The sequence below is a fragment of the Manacus candei genome, unplaced genomic scaffold (genome assembly GCF_025592945.1).
Source record: "Manacus candei isolate 608988 ecotype Guabito, Panama unplaced genomic scaffold, ASM2559294v1 h1tg000028l, whole genome shotgun sequence".
Lineage (NCBI taxonomy): Eukaryota > Metazoa > Chordata > Aves > Passeriformes > Pipridae > Manacus > Manacus candei.
The window spans coordinates 32,859,547-32,875,380 of record NW_026138076.1 but is presented as its reverse complement, the minus strand read 5'-3'; the positions used below and the strand labels follow the sequence as shown (position 1 = coordinate 32,875,380).

Sequence of the window (15,834 nt, the reverse complement as noted above, 5' to 3'; positions counted from 1 at the left end):
GACCAACTAGGAAAAGAGGCTATTCAAAAATCTACCGGTGAGGTGATAAGGTCTCTTCAAGAGACAATGAAGGCATTGCAGGAGCAATTAGAAAAAGAACGCCTGCAGTTAACTGCTGAACGTCAGGCACTGGAGAAAGAGAGAGAGATTAACTCATTGCTTCGGTCAGCCCTGCAAGATGAGGAGGAGCAAAATGAAAGGCTTAAAAAGATACTGGAAATGAAAAATTGTGAATTGCGAGACATTCATTCAAAATACCCTAAACCGGCAGATGTTAACAAATCCCTGTACCCCTCTGGGGAATTAGAAGAGTTGAAGCAAAGTTACCCGGAGGACGGGGTAATACATATGCGTCCCCTCATTAAAACTGAAACCACTGGCCTGGGGGCAGATCGGCAAACTACCACACGAACTACCCCGTACACGGGGGAAGCACTGGCCAGAATTCAGGAGAAATACAGCCGTAAGGCCAGCGAATCAGAGACTGAATATGTGTGGAGGGTGTCCCTTACTGGGGGAGACCGAATTTTATTAAGTGAAGATGAGGCCAGAGGATTTTGGGGCCCAGGGGTTTTCCTGACCACAAATGATAACCGAGCCCCGTGGTCCCTGACCCAGAGAGCTGCCTACTGGGCAGGTGGGTTAGACCCTATAGAAAGGGGAGATCCTCACACGATTAAAACACCCACAATTGGCCACATTGTAAAAAGTGTACAAAAAACCGCATGTCTCCAGTTAATGCATACAAAATTATTAGACCCACAACGAAATTCCCCAATGGAACTCGAGGCAGATCCACAGAGATTTCCAGTTTTAATTCGAGGCCTGCCTGATGCACTAAAAGTTTATGCTAAACAATTACAGGAGCGCATAAAGGCAACCCCCAGACCTAGAGGAAGGGGTGCTCCATCAGGAATAACCTGGTTGGAAATAGCCCAAGAATTAATAGCTACTGGTCAGCAGCTGGGGCTCCCTGGTACCAATGGCCAGAGAATACACTGCAGGAGGGCAGGGAAAGTCCAAAAACCTGCCTCGCCAGGTATTTGTCAACAAAATGTGTCATCTAGCGGAAGAAAGAGATACAGTCTGTGGAGAGAAGGTGTTGCAAAAGGAATTCCTCTAGAAGTGATGGATAAATTACCCACTGCTAATTTAGAATACTTGATAAAGCACTGGGATAAGATCAAAGAGCACAAGGCACCCCCTAAGGGCAGCCCCTCTAAGGAGTCCAACACTGTGATCCCCTCAGCCTCTCCAGAAACCGGACTAACCAGTTTGACCAGTTCTGAGTCAAGGAACTGGACTTACTGCCCTCAAGTAAATAAGCCAAAAAATAGCCAGTGGGTTTATGAGAGAAAGCTTACAGAAAACAACCAGGGAGATTTGGTAATCACTTTTCCTCTTGGCCCTTTTAAATCTTTAGTTACATCCATGGTAGACACGGGTGCACAGGTCTCAGCACTCCAAACTGAAGCTGCTACCCAGTGTGGTATTAAGCCAGACAAAAAGGAAATATGGGTAACTGATGCCTTTGGCAAATCCCAACCCCAATACACTGCTCGAGTGAAATGCTGCTTACCTGGAGATGAGACAGCCCCAGAAACTACCATGATTGTGGGGCCACTACCAGCTAATATCCTGGGGTTAGATTTATTAAAGGGTCGAGCCTGGAGAGATGCCAGAGGGAGAGAATGGGTGTTTGGTCTCCCACCCCTCTCTGTCCGTCTGAGTTTATTTGTTTTTTGGAGAAAACATGTTCCAAACTTCTCTATTATTATTGCCCTAGTAACATTATGCCAGATAAGAAAAGGAGTTGGATAAATAGATAGTTCCTTCTTTTTAATAATGGGTCCGTAGTGGGCCAGATTTGTTCTTTTGCAGGAACCTGCCAGCAGATGAGATCAAACTGCATGAAACCAATGGAGCTTCAATTACAGCAAGAGGCAGAAGAGATAACTGCCCCCACAACTGCTTCTATTATCAACTTACAAGTACTCCATGAGAAAACGAAATAGCAACAGGACTGAAGACTTATACTGTTCTTAATGTTTTTATCTTAATAACTTTGTAATATGCATGCCTATATGTATTTTTGTCTCAATATGTAAAAGTTTGCCACAAACATTGTGTTTGTGCTCCCTCTACTCCCAGAATTACTTGTGTTATCAGCTTATTAATAATTGTTGACTTATCTGGGTTTTGTTGTTTTTTTTATCATGAACAATTCACTGATAAGATTGTGTAGGACGAGCCATTTTATGTACTGCTAGTTTCGTTTTGCCAAGTTTGTTTTATTATTTTGTTGGGGGGCAGGTTAGTTTGGGAGAAGCTTTTGAATGTGAGCAACTTACTGGTAAAATTGTATAAGATGTACTGTTAATTTGATTTTTGTCAAGTTCATTTTGTCCTTTTAAATATCTCTCTCGATTGAGAAACTCAACCAAATATAACCTGGGAGTTAGTACAAGTATTTGTGCATATTTAGAGTTATATGAATATGCATTATATACATTAGCCTTCTGCCTTGAAAGGCATTGAATTTTAATTTTGGTTAAATTTAACAAAAACGGAACTAAATTTAGGCCTAAAAGAAAACAAAAGAAAACCTTTTACCAGCTCCCAAGTAACTCAGTGTTTTTTGATGTATAATTTCAAATATTTGTATGTATGTTTGTAACCTCATTAATGTTAAGAAATTTGATTGTAACCATTGAGATCCTATTACATCCCCTATGACGACCCACAGGGTGGAGAGAGTAACTAATGCAAATTAGCTTACTATGTTATTATAAAATTAGTTTGTTTTTTTGAAGGGGGGGAGAATTGTAATGCATTAGGGCAATCTCTTCCTTTCCTTCACTCTTCTGTCTCCCTGTCCACTATACGAAAAGCACTGCCCACAAAGAAGATTCACAGAGAACGACAAAAGAAGAAAAACTATTGAATGCATAAATCACGGGGTGGTGTCAGAGACTGAGATAGTTGATGATTTATGCATTCTCAGGCTTTTGACACACCTACTGTCCTGAAAACGACAACTGACCTTGGGTTTTTGACACACCTGCTGGGCGATTAGTTACCTCTGATAGCCCATGAAGAGTCAACCTTGCAGGCTCTTGCCTATTGACACCTCTGCTGGGCGAACAACAACTGAAAAGACAATGTGCCTCTGGAGGACTAAGTCCAAAAAAGGGAGGCAACCCCTCATGCCAGGGAGGCGCCAGAGCATATAAACTTACTGGTGACTTTGGGAATTTGGGGAGTTCTTCTCCCCCACCGCCTGCGAATCAAGACCATCAAGCGTCGCTGGACCCCGTGGGCGGTGACTATGGACATCTGTCTACTCTCAGCTTTTCTTTCCCTTACTCTCCCTGGCTCTTATCCTGCCTTTCTCTCCCCTATGCATTTTTCTCCTCCCCAGAAAGCTTATGACAGCACCCAAAGGTGTTAGTTTACCTATTGATTATGACAGCACACAAAAATGTTAACCTATCTGTTGATACAAAACTGTTAAAATAAATCTTATTAACTTACCTGTTGATACAAAACTGTTGAAATAAATCTTATATATTTTCATACACCGATTATTTAGTGTCGCTTCGCTTTAATCCACCCCAAAGGAATTTTTGATAAAACCTGAGTTACCCCCCCCCCCCTCTCTTTTCCTGGGGCGGGTCGTAACAAAAGGGCTTTAGGGGTGGAGGAAGAGTGGAAGGTAGCTGCAAAGAGAAGCCTAGAGAAATCAAAAAAGAAGGTATGCTCCAATTGCATTTCTTTTAAGGTCAACAAATTAATGACTACATCATGAAAATACTATTCACGTTTAAAGTTTTAAAACAATATGTTTACCCCCACATTTTAATCATCCCCCTCTTCTTCCTCTTCCTCTTCCTCTTCTTCACCTGCAGCTAAAGCTTCCTGCGCAGCCTTGAAAGCCAGTTCCTCTTCCAGAGTGGGGTCTCTTGCCTCAGTGATCGCTGGACCACTGGGATATTCTTCTTGCACTGGTGGGGGCAGGATGGGAGTGTAGTTTTCTGGACTGTATTTGTGACCCCAGCCAAAGTAGATGTTATCAAATTTCCTGAGAAAGAGAAGTGAAAGAAAACATTCAGCTCCTGACAAAATATCAGCAGAGATACTGTCAGGCTTCCTTACTCTGCTGCGCAAAAAGTTACAGATATCCTATAACAGAAGAATTTAAAAGATGGCACCTTTTTTTAACTGCTCTAATGGTTGATTAATACATCTTCTGTTTAAAATGATGAAGTGTCACTGCACTATATTGCAATATGACTCCAACTTCACTCGGGTAACAACATAGCGCCACTTCTGACACCAACTCCAGTGCCTTTTTAAAAGCAGGTGGAGGTCATGACTGTACTATTTGTAGTGGAAACAAATGAACATTAGAACCACAGAATGTAGATGTTTTTGTAGAAAGTACCACAGACCCAAGAACACAGGTTTTAAATCAAGGACTGTGCCCAAATACTAACTGGACATTTACATCCACTAACTTTATTCCAGTCTTTCCAATGATTATTTGTTTTTACTCTTAAATACATATTTACTGTTGCTGTGCACATTCAAGTGGCCTTCTCCATCAGTCTCCTGAATAGTTAGAATTCAGTCAGTGAATTAATAATAAAGCAACTTTGCCAGGTGCCTGTGTGTAGCATATACAGTCTGTGTTGTAACCATGTCAACTAGATTCTCACCTGCCAGATGCAAAGGCATATGCTCCAGGCCACCGGTTAGACTGGATAATTGCAACAGAGTGTTGTGGGATCAGGTTTGTAGAATGCTGAGGTGTCCAAGCAGGGATGTCTTTAATTCCTGGAGGCAGCCAAACACACACTGTCTATGAATAAATGCACTTAGAAGCCTCTACAAAACATTTAAGACTGAGCTACAAGATTTTCAGAATTACAGAAAGACTTACAGAATTCAAGCAACAGTTATATTAAGTTGCATGTTAGAAGAGCCAAAAGTCAGAAACAATAAACTGTATCTGAACAAGTGGCTCTAATGTATGAGCAGGTAGCATAGGAATTCTTAGAGACCCACAGGAATGCTACTCAAATTCAGTAGCATTAACCCTGGTTTCTTTTGTCAAGGACTTTTTAGCACTTATGGATACATTATATAGTTATATTTCACCTCCATTAAAGAATGGAGAGTAGGAAAATAATTTAATATTGATGTAATCTAATATCCAGGCTCCCTTATTCCCATGATTTGCTGCAGTAATATGCTAAAACATCTAAATGTTTATACAAATACCGAACATCAGTGTATGTGTGTACATATTAATTAATTTATTTATTTACACATGCACATACACTTTTTTTTTGGCCTAAAAAGATGAGGTAAAAATAGCTGAATGTATTTCAGCTGTCCTGAATGTGCAATAACCTGACAAGTCTAAGTTATTTTTTTCCCTTTAATCTCAACAAGATTGTTTCCTAGTAAACCTGATTATTTCAGTTTTAATGTCAATACTGTTAACCATTTTGCTTTTGATTGATTCTCTAAAAGAATGTGTTTACCCCACAGGGGCAAACTATATTCCTCCAAAAAGTGCCAGAGTCCTATAACTTCAAATATTTACTACCTAGATGCCAACATTCCTAGTGGCTCTCTATCAAAAACTTCATGTTCCATGAAGAATACCTTCATCTTCAGAGAGCAGAGTAAGAAGGGGTGGTCCTGTTTCTGCCTGTTGCTCATCCATCTCCTCTTCCTCGTCTTCCTCCTCTTCCTCTTCTTCATTTTTTTCCTCTAATTTTTGAGGATTAATCCAAACACAGCGACCCTATAATTGATACGGAAAAATAATAAATACATGTAACAATCACTGAAAGAATGCAAGCCAGTTAAAACAATTGGCTCAGACACACACACAGAGTTAAGGGATAGGGAGAAGAAAAATATGTATTCCATAACCGGTATATTGTTGGCAGAATATTGTATCCTCTTGGCAGAGCATTTCCTATATCCCTCTTTCCTCCCTCCTTCCTCGCTCATCCCTGCTTACTATTTCAGAATAACCTCATACCTCTGCCATTAGTTTTTTGTGATTTTGTAGTCTTCAGTTCCTGACCAGTTTCATTTATATCCTTGCTAGACTACCAGTTACTGCAAACTAAGAGGCTTAACATATGGACTTTACCTCTTCCTTTAAAATCTACCTTGTTATTTAGCTACCGGTCAGAGGAACATGTTCTTAAGACTCTAGTGCATATAAACTTTATTTTTTACAACTGTTGTTTTGCTGGTAGTAAGTTTAAACCTCATTTCCTACCATTTGCTGTTATATTACACTAGCATTCTTGAACTGGTAGACTGGCCAGCCAACCATCCAGCAATGATCATCAAATTAGTAATACCTCTTTCTACCACAGGCCTGATAGCACATGCTTTTAAGCTTTTTCACTTGCATGTTTTACAGCAGAAAGTATAAAACAAAAAGAAGAAAACAACAAATAAGTTCCATTTAGCATACAATCAAAAGCTATCTGCATTTTAGCATCCTACCCAAGAAAGGAAAATTTTAAACATTTTTGTCAAGTAAGGATGTCAACACAGAGAACCTAATACAAAAGATTACCAGAAATTATAGTTATCAGGGCCTAACTCCATACTGTTATCTAAAGATAGGTTTCAACCTCAAGAATGCATAATTGAAAAAAGTACTAAATCTAGAAGGTTCCTAAATATATATATATATATGTACATGTGCAAGATATTTACATATTATATATAAAATATATCTTTTGTATAAAAACGTGGCAGTCCAATACCATAGCTTGAACGTGCAGGTGAGGAGTGCCATTGACATTCTGTACTGTACAAGTACTGCAGTGTGAATGGTATCTGAATGGTGCTCGGTGTGAGCACACACCTGCTGAGCACATACCTGCTTCAGAATATTCTTTACATGGTGTGCCCACGTGGAGAGAGAATCCACCATTTCAGCCACAGCAGGAGGCTCAAATTCAGGATTTTCTTCATATGTATCCCCACCTTCTTCCTCTTCTTCCTCTTCTGGAAACTGGTAAAATCCAGTGGGAGAGACATGGGTTCCTGCTGAGATTCGAGCTATCTGTGCACGCAGGTAATTGGCCTCGTTTCCAGGAAAAGGAGGAAAGCTCACAACAGGAGCATCCAGCCGACCAGTGAAGAACTTCTTGATTTTCCTGGCACAGACAATCTGGGCTGGTGTCACTGGAGGCAACTTCACCCAGGGTTTGCCTGGCTCATTACAGACAAAGTAGACATATTTATTAGCCCCAGTCCCATTTTCTTCTTTTGGGATATCAGGTGGGGGTTTATAGGTGGACTTTGGTGGTTCATCTTCTTTTTCTTTTTCCTCATCTTGCTCTTCGACCTCATCCATCCCTTTTACTTCTTCCTCAGTAACTTCCTCTCCTGCTTCCTCCTCCTCTTCCCCTTCACGTAATTGTGCTTCCGCTATAATATAGTTCATTTCCAGGCCCAAAATCTTGCCCCAGAAGCGACAGGTCTGGATTGGCTGAACACTAGTTAGGTTTTTAAGGGCAAGGAATATGTAATAGGATTCATCTTTGCTCAAGCCAACTCCAGCCTGTTCAAAATAAAAGGCTGTTTCCATTACATTCGGTAGAGGGGAATGTCCCTGGGAAAGAAGATTTGGAGTTAGAGTTAAAGAATAATATAATTATCTATTTGAAAAATTAAACATGTTATGTACTGAACATTATACTTCTCTTTCCTGTAGTGCTACTCATTCTCTCAAAGTGCTTTGCAGACTTTCATTCACTACATCTTTCACTATCATTTAGAAAAATTAAAAATGCCTTTTAAGGAAAAAGAAGAAAACTCAGATGAACTGCAGCTTTTAGAACACAGGATTTAAAAGTTCAAACTCCTAATTATGGCAACATAAGGAAAGTCAGAATTCTTACACAGAATCTACAAAGGACTTCAGTGCTAGGGCATGTCAGCTAAGAGGCCTGTAAACAGTGACACTGTGTTTCCTTCTGTTTGTGACAGATGGATTTGGGGGAAAATATAATACAGACTTTATATATTGAGCCACCAGACCAGCAATATTTCTCTGAAGTGAATGTTGTTTATTTGAAGACCTTGGCATACAGCTCCATGCATTTTTTAAAATACTGCCCCCTGCTCTTACTGAAGTCCATAGGAAGACCCCATCTGGCTTCAGTGGAAGCAGAACTAGTCCAGTAATGATTTAATTAAGTATTTCCATTCGCTTTATCACCCTTCTCTCATTTCATGGGGGTACGTGATCATATAACACAGACAGAGTTATTAGAAATTGGACATGACAGCATAGGGAATTTGGAGGAATTAGTGCTAGCTTCATATGGAATTTCTTTAGACCTTCCAGGTTTCTTATATCAAAGCAAGATTGACAGGAGTATGAAAAATTCAGAATTCTTTTCTGAAATAACCTGCTTTTTTGCCATTTTTCTATCCTATATTGTTACTGTAAGATACATAATAGGCTACGGAAAAGATGAAGGACTATCTCTACTGTTGTTGGTATTTCTACTCTGCAATGGCAATTCATTTGAATATATACTGGTAACCTAATATGAAAATCAACATCTTGTTGGTTGCTTTCCCTTGGTTATTATATGAATTCTCATTTATATTCTTATAATTCTCGTTATAGGAATTCTAATTTTTCATTGGGTACAAATGCTTCTGAATATATGCAACTGAATAATGCAAAATCCTGTTTTAAGAAAGGGCTTTTCAAGTCTAGTAATTCTTCATTAAAACCATATTTTGTTTCAGTTGGAGAAGGACAGACTAGAACCACAGTTGGAGCAGGAAAGATCACAAAATCTCTAAAACAGAGAATCTCTTTTACACTAGCAGCCGTGCACAATATTCTGTAACTGGCGTCTAATATTATGGTCTCTTTAGATAAAGAAATGTCCCTTTTAGATAAAGAAAAGAAACTTGGAAGCAATATTCCATGCTGAACTGGCATATGGGAGATGTTATAAACTTTACTTTCTGTTCATCATCTCTAGAACATCCACAATTTTAAAGGCTGGGGATAGTAGATTTACTACATGGAAAAATCCCGACTAAGTAACCGGATGGGTTTTCTTCTTCACAACTAGACATGGGACCAGCTCAGCTACAGAGAGGGCACATGATACTGTGATTGCAATTATTTATATGTTCGTGAGAGGCAGCGCTACAGAAGAGACCACAACTTCCTCCCTTTCTCTTCACACCATCCACCCACCCATTCCCTGATACAGAGGGTAATCTGTTTCACTCTGATAATAACTCACTATCTCTTCTTCTATTATTTCTTCATTTTCTTCTCCGTTTTCCTTGATGAACAAAGCTTTGCACTTTTCTGCAGCTTCATATGTTGGAGGAATCTCATATTCGTCTCGAAGAGTGTCCATTTTTTTCTGAAATCGAGCCCACTTCACATCCTTGCTGATATTCTCAATTATGTCTACTGTATTTGTGGGCTGTTCATCCAGGATCTTTGTTAGCACATTAGCAAAATGATCGTATCTGTCATATAAATGTAAACATTGTTGGCCAACTACAAAAAATTATGTCAGAATATTATGCTTTTAATATCTGAAGTAGAAGCTAATCATCTGGAACTTTGGAGAAGTCATTGGAATAATTAGAAGAAAGGCGCTCATGGAGCATTATGAAAAATTAGACTTAAAACTAGCCTGATTATACTTGGGAGCAGTCCCATCTTCCATTTTTTGTATATACCCCCCCATCTTAAGAGCTGAAGCTGAATTTAAACTTGCTCTTAATCAAATCAATTTCTTTTTGGGCTCCCTATAAAATTCCTTTAGGAACTTTGATTCTGAAAGATGTTGGACACATGCAAGTATCACGTAGTGATGAAATGTTGCATTTATAACATATTGTCCCATTCTGTATATACCTCCCTGGTATCCTTCCCTTTCTTAACATAACCCTTTGCCCTTTCACCAACACTAATCTTCTCTCCACTTATACTTCCTACCATTTTTGATTGACTCTTTTTCATACTTACAAGTTCAGGCCAGATGTTGTGCTGGTCTTCAGTAAATAGGCTTTTGCATTCTGGATTGCCAGCATTCGGGCTTTTGGATCGGGTATCTGATCATCATATGGGCTGTAATCTGGCTGATCAAGACCATAACCTGGTTCGTGTGGCTGATAAGGGCCATGCCCACGTTCATAGGCATATGTCTGATCAGCACCCTGGGAAGGGTTTAATCCTGGCGACTGATCCATGTTTTTGCCTGCCCCCCCCCGGGCCTGATGGGAGGCTCGTCCCAGCGCTTATCTCTGACTGATGTTTCTTTCTGGCCCCTGCAGCTCGTCAGCGGCTTGCTCTGCTGGCCGCGGATGACGGAGGTGTTGAACTGGGCTCTGCGATTGATACGGTCCTTGTCCCGGTGCTCGGCTCTAGCCGACACCTCCCTTTTGGTCCTGCGCTTGGAGGGGTGCTTGTGGCTGAGAGATGCTCTCCCTCGGTCCTGGTGGCTGCTCAGCCCCTTGCCTTATCTCTCGGTATTCCTAGGGAGCTGGTCCCGGTTCCCGCTGAGGCTGATGAGGGTCTCAGCAGGCGGCTGCCCGGGGTCCCGCTGTGGCAGCGTGCGGCTCGGCCCGGCCGGGGCCTTGTGTCCGTGCCACAGGTGGCCTGGCTCCTGCCCTTCCCGCGGCACAGCCCGGGGCGGGGCCCCTGTGAGCCCGGCGGGTGCGGTGCTGTCCGGCCGGCCCGGGGCACACGCAGCCCCTCAGCCCCCGCCCCGCGGGTGCCGCAGCAACGGCCGCGCCGGCGGCGCAGCGGGCGGGGCGTCGCCGGGGGAACGGGGTGGCGGGCGAGGCGCCGGCAGGGAGCGGAACTCCGGCCACCTGCCCCTGCTGGCACTCCTTCCACAGGGGTGTTCGAGCGCTTCCCTCCCAGCGGAACCCACGGGGGTCCCGGTGAAAGGAAAGTGTTGAAGGCCGGGCTGGATGGGGCCCTGAGCAACCTGGTCTAGTGACACTCCCCCCCCTTCCCCACCGCCCTGCCATGGGCAGTGGGAATTAGGTGATCTTTAAGGTCCCTTCCAACCCAAACCAGTCTGATTCTATGAAACCGTGACGTGCTGTTAGTACTTTGCCTTGAACATTTGTGGTATGAGGATCTTTCAGATGCTCTCTGAGAGCAGAAGAGTGGAACTTCAAATCTGAGTTTTGTTTTAAAAGGATGTTGGTTTGCCTTCTTTGCTTTCATATGCCTTTTAGTAGCGATATATCATGCAGTTCGTGAGGTACAAAGTTTTTTAGGAGAAGAGAAATACTGTAAAATCTGATAACTGCTTAAAAAACTTTTGATTCAAGATTCAAGGGGGAAAAAGCAGGTGTAAATTAAGTTAGAATGAAGGTGCTCTGATAGGAAGCAGTTTTGTCATGCAGCGCTGTCAGTGTTAATCATAGAATTGTAAATATGCGGAGTTGGAAGGGACACATCAGGATTATCAAATCCAGCTCCTGGCCCTATGCAGGACACACCAAGAATCACACCATGTGCCTGAGAGCATTGTCCAAACACTATTTGAACTCTGTCAGGCTTGGTGTTGTGACTACTTCCCTGGGGAGCCTGTTCCAGTGCTCAACCACCCTCTGGGTGAACTTTTCCCCTGATATCCAAACTAAACCTTCCGACTCAGCTTCATGCCATTTCCTCAAGTCCTGTCAGTGGTGAGAGTGAAGAGTTAAGGAGGCAGAGGGCCATAATGTAAGTAGCTTCCATTTTGCAAGGGTATTCGAACACTAAATTGTTTTAAAGATTTGGTTTTATTTCTAATTATCCTGCTCTGGTTTGATTGGTAATAAATTCAGTTGATTTCCCCAAGCTGAGTCTGTATTGCCTCTGACAGTAATTGGTGAATGATCTTCCTGCTCTTATCTTGACCCATTGCGGTTTCTCTCCCCTCTCTGGTTTAAAAGAAGGAGTGATAGAGCAGCTTTGGTGGGCACCTGGCACCTCCACTACAGTGCTGTACAAATGTCAGCAAAATGCCCTATTAAAGTTTTAAGTTGTGTTAAATAGTGCAATACCTAAACTGTAAAATATACTTCTCTCTCACTGATGGATCAGTTAATGTAAGTTTTAAAAAATTTGGTTTATTTTGGATATCTATTAGAAGTAACCAGAGAAAATAATCAGATGGGGCATGGCAAACTTCTGTCAAGTTCCAGGACAGTAAATGCCAGAAAGTATCATTGAGGAATCTGACTCCTGAAACAGCAGCAAAACATACTTTTCCACATTCTTTAATAGGTAGAGCATTTATGTGAAGAATTAAAAAGTTACTGTATTGTGTTCCTGTGATTCCAACCAGTAAGACATTACCATAAAAATGTTGCTTCTGCTGAGTTTCAACTGGTAGAATTTTTATTATTGACCTACTGATCTTTTCAAGGAATATACTCAGATTCATTTTGCAGAACTTGCACATTGACTGCAGAGGGCGGTACAGTACTTGCAAATTACTTGTGAATTCCTTTTGATTTGATATCCATATCTCATACTTGGAGAAAAAACTTGTTGAGTAATTTACTTCTATAAAAACTATGTGGAATTAAGTTACTTTTCTACCTGTGATACTGTGTGAAACAGATGCTCAAGAGGGGAAACTGCTTTATCTTTTCAATCTTGTTCAGGAAATAAAGAAAACTAGGGGCACCTATATTGCAAGGGCTCAGGACAAAGAGTACATCAGTGCAGAAAGATGTTTCAGCAAGGTGCTGTGATGATCTTTTGTCAATACAGAAAAGTAGGAAATGCATATGTGCAATATTGTTGCAGAATCTTACTCTGATGATCACTGTCAGTAGCATGGGTTAATTAGCTGAACAGTAGCTAAGGTATTAATGTTTTTCCTTTCGAGGGAGATATGTTAATTGTCTCTGCTGTTAATTGTCTCTGCTGTGGACAGGTAGGCATGGTTTCTTGTCCTGTGGATTCAATTCTGCTTTCAGTAGCCTTTTTTTTAAATTTTTTTTAAACTGAAGTCTTGCCTGTTACTGGTTTCAAAATGGAGATCCAAAGGTGGTATGGTCGCATATAGGACTGGACATCTGTTGTATTTGTATAGTTTCATTAGTGAATTTTGAACATGCTTGCTTTTGAACTGGGAAGGGAATGACAGGCAATCTGAATAGAGCTTCCCTTTTCAACTGGTAATGCTTCTGTGCTCTGTTGATTTCTGCTCAAGCAACTATTGAATTGAAAAGCCCAGACTCAGGTCCCACGTGTGTCTTCCTAGAAGAATTACTTCATCACGAGACCAATAAGTAGCACCTGTAACTACTGAGGTGAAGCTGATCTTTACTGTGTAGTGGGCAAGGCAAATTTAACTTAATTCCAGCCCCTACAGTAGAAATCATCTAGTGTTTCTTTCTGTGCAGAGCTTGTTACATCAAGTGGCTGTCAGGTGTGCTGCCAGCCCACTTAAGAGGAGGGCATAATTAGTAGATTCTTGTAGGATTTGGTATGACATAGGTTTCAAATTGCATGCTATGGTCAAGACTATGCCTGAGCATATGAAGATGATCTTTAGCTTTTCCTTTGTACTGTGTTTATGAATTAAATACTTTTGCTTCCTCCTACTGCTTCTAAATGACTTCAAGAGGAAAGGTACTTGAAAAGTGCAGATTCCGGCTTGTTACCATTGTTAATTCTTCTGGAAAGACTATTAACTACATAACTACTTTTAATTTTTTTTTCATAAATCTATTCAGTTCAGAAGCCAGTGATATTAATTTCTCCTGCAGTTCCAAAAAAGCCACATGCAATTTCTGTGCTTGGTTAAACACAGAGCAAGTGCTTTTAATTGTGTAATGGAATTTCCTCTTTTATTACTTTTTTTAAACCAAAGAGGATCAAAATGTATTTCTGCATCACTTTCAGATCAATCCATCTGATTGAAATTCTTCTTTGTATGTCACTTCCGATGGCATGTGCAGAGAGGAAGGGATACTCCTGCAAGTTCTCCTTAAAATATGTTAGTTACAAGTTTATCATTGAATCAGTAGTGCTGGCATGCCCCTTTCTTCTTCCATAGGGCTTGATTCTTTCCTCTTCTTCCGGCTATATTCTGAAGTCAAACCATATTCCTCAGGTGGTCATAGACATTAGATTAGCACTGACAGTCTGAGATGCTTTTCTATATGAGGCGATACTAGTGGAAAGCTGAGAGACCATCATCCTTCTGCAGGGGGCTGATAGGAAATACATATACTGCTCTGAAGAAAATAATAATGATTTTTGAAGATCTGGTGCTGGCTTTTGCTCTTATTGAAGTCAGCAGGAGGTTTGATACTAACTTCTGTGAAAGTAAGATTAGGTTCTTTATCATTTCATTTTCATTTTTCAACATAAACCAGGATATATGCTGGGAGACAAACTGATTTTACTTCTGACTTGTGGTGGAGAGTTGCTGTGGTTAAGCCCGAGTGTGAGTTTGCATCCTGAAGTGTGAATTCTGTATTTTGCATCCCTTGAGTTCAGAAAATCACCATGAGTTACAGGATAGCTATAATTGTGCAGTGGCAGCAACGCTGGCAGAGACCCACAAAATTTCAAGGGGGTAAAAAATTTTTTATCACGTTATAATCTGAATGCTAAACCTTCATTGTAAACAAAGCTTTTGTTCAAACTATGTTATTACTGTGACATGGTGAGGATTTTTGCTAGGAGAAGTGCAGGAAATTGAATTTGATAGTTCTTTAGACATTGGAATGTAATGTCTTTGAGTATATGATTTATTTTACTGAAGGTGATGGTATTTCTCTGGCTTTGGTCACTGTGTGACTGACTAAAAATTGCTGTTGACAACACAATTAGTGCTTCCTGAGTGCTGTATCTCTAATTTATGATAATGTTCATTTATGCTGGTGTAGTATTTTGTACCTGTCAGTGTCATCAGGGTGTGGTGGGTTTTGGTTGCTATTTATGAGGAGAAAGCTTAGCTTTCTGGCAAAGAGGGTGTGGCAGTTGTGCATCTTTTAAATACATGCTGGGTTTAACCAGTGTCAGCTGAGGTACTTGGTGCTGGTGCTCAGAACCATCTGTTTCCTCCAAGTCTCTTATATCACAACTGCAGGTTTTGGAGGCTGTGTGGTGTGGCACTTTCTAGGGTGGGATGAAAGGCAGTGGTGATTCGTGCCAGAGATACAGAGTTTAAGCAGCACTGTTTTGGATCTATATGGCTTCTGTTACGTGTTTTTGTTGGCTGTTACACAGAAATCTGAATGTCTGTGTGGAATGGAGTCGTCTTCTTGAGAAGGTCTGACTGTGCATAATTGTTTCTGTACAATTCTCATTGACTGAACCTGTTTCAGTCGTTCATGTTGAAGACACCCAAATCTGTTCCTCTGAGCTGTACAGATCCTGATGATTGTGGTGTTTCAACAGTGGAAAAACAGACTATTGGAGTTTAAGATCTTTGATTGCTACAACAGTGTTACGAGGCATCAGTAATGTGGTGGAATTAGCTTCAAATACCCTCCTCTGCTCTGGCTTGTTGCAGGTTTGTGAAATCTTGACAGGCTTGTTTTCTCCTTGCTGTGCATCTAAATTTCTCCTTTTTGGGGGGACACAGGGGTGAAGGGGAGGGTGGTTTTGTTCACTGTAGAAATTCTTGGGGATTTTGTGTCAGCTAAAATGGAACAATGATTTATTGTCATTAGTAAAAGGGAGGTTCACTTTTCACTTTGCAGATCTGGAACTTTTACTGTATTTTTGAGAGTGGAAAGCCAAGCTTTTATATTTATTAGAGTGTGCATTCA

The 15,834-nt window shown here is 41.0% G+C and overlaps 1 protein-coding gene and 1 long non-coding RNA gene across 2 annotated transcripts in view; one reads left to right on the top strand and one right to left on the bottom strand.

The window, feature by feature from the left end:
- The window catches only part of LOC127472070 (uncharacterized), an 84,797-nt gene extending 80,985 nt beyond the window's left edge, over positions 1–3,812 (top strand). Inside the window, exon 3 of the long non-coding RNA XR_007904849.1 lies at positions 3,688–3,812. This is a non-coding gene — a long non-coding RNA (uncharacterized LOC127472070). The remainder of the gene's footprint in view (positions 1–3,687) is intronic.
- Positions 3,813–3,858: 46 nt separating this feature from the next.
- Positions 3,859–10,760, bottom strand: LOC127472037 (radial spoke head protein 6 homolog A-like). The gene is made up of 6 exons (XM_051789665.1): positions 10,061–10,760; positions 9,321–9,555; positions 6,920–7,657; positions 5,674–5,815; positions 4,719–4,836; positions 3,859–4,081 (listed from the first exon to the last, which is right to left on the bottom strand). Exons 1-6 carry the CDS (start codon positions 10,282–10,284, stop codon positions 3,859–3,861), a joined length of 1,680 nt encoding a protein of 559 aa, XP_051645625.1. The 5' UTR covers positions 10,285–10,760.
- Positions 10,761–15,834: the final 5,074 nt, after the last annotated feature.

Coding starts and splice junctions, on each gene's coding strand:
- LOC127472037 (XM_051789665.1), bottom strand. CDS start 10,284: ATGGATCAGTCGCCAGGATTAAACCCTTCCCAGGGTGCTGATCAGACA. Junction 4,837..5,673: donor TCTGCTCTCTGAAGATGAAG/GTATTCTTCATG, acceptor GGCTGCCTCCAG/GAATTAAAGACATCCCTGCT. Junction 4,082..4,718: donor TATGCCTTTGCATCTGGCAG/GTGAGAATCTAG, acceptor TCTCTTTCTCAG/GAAATTTGATAACATCTACT.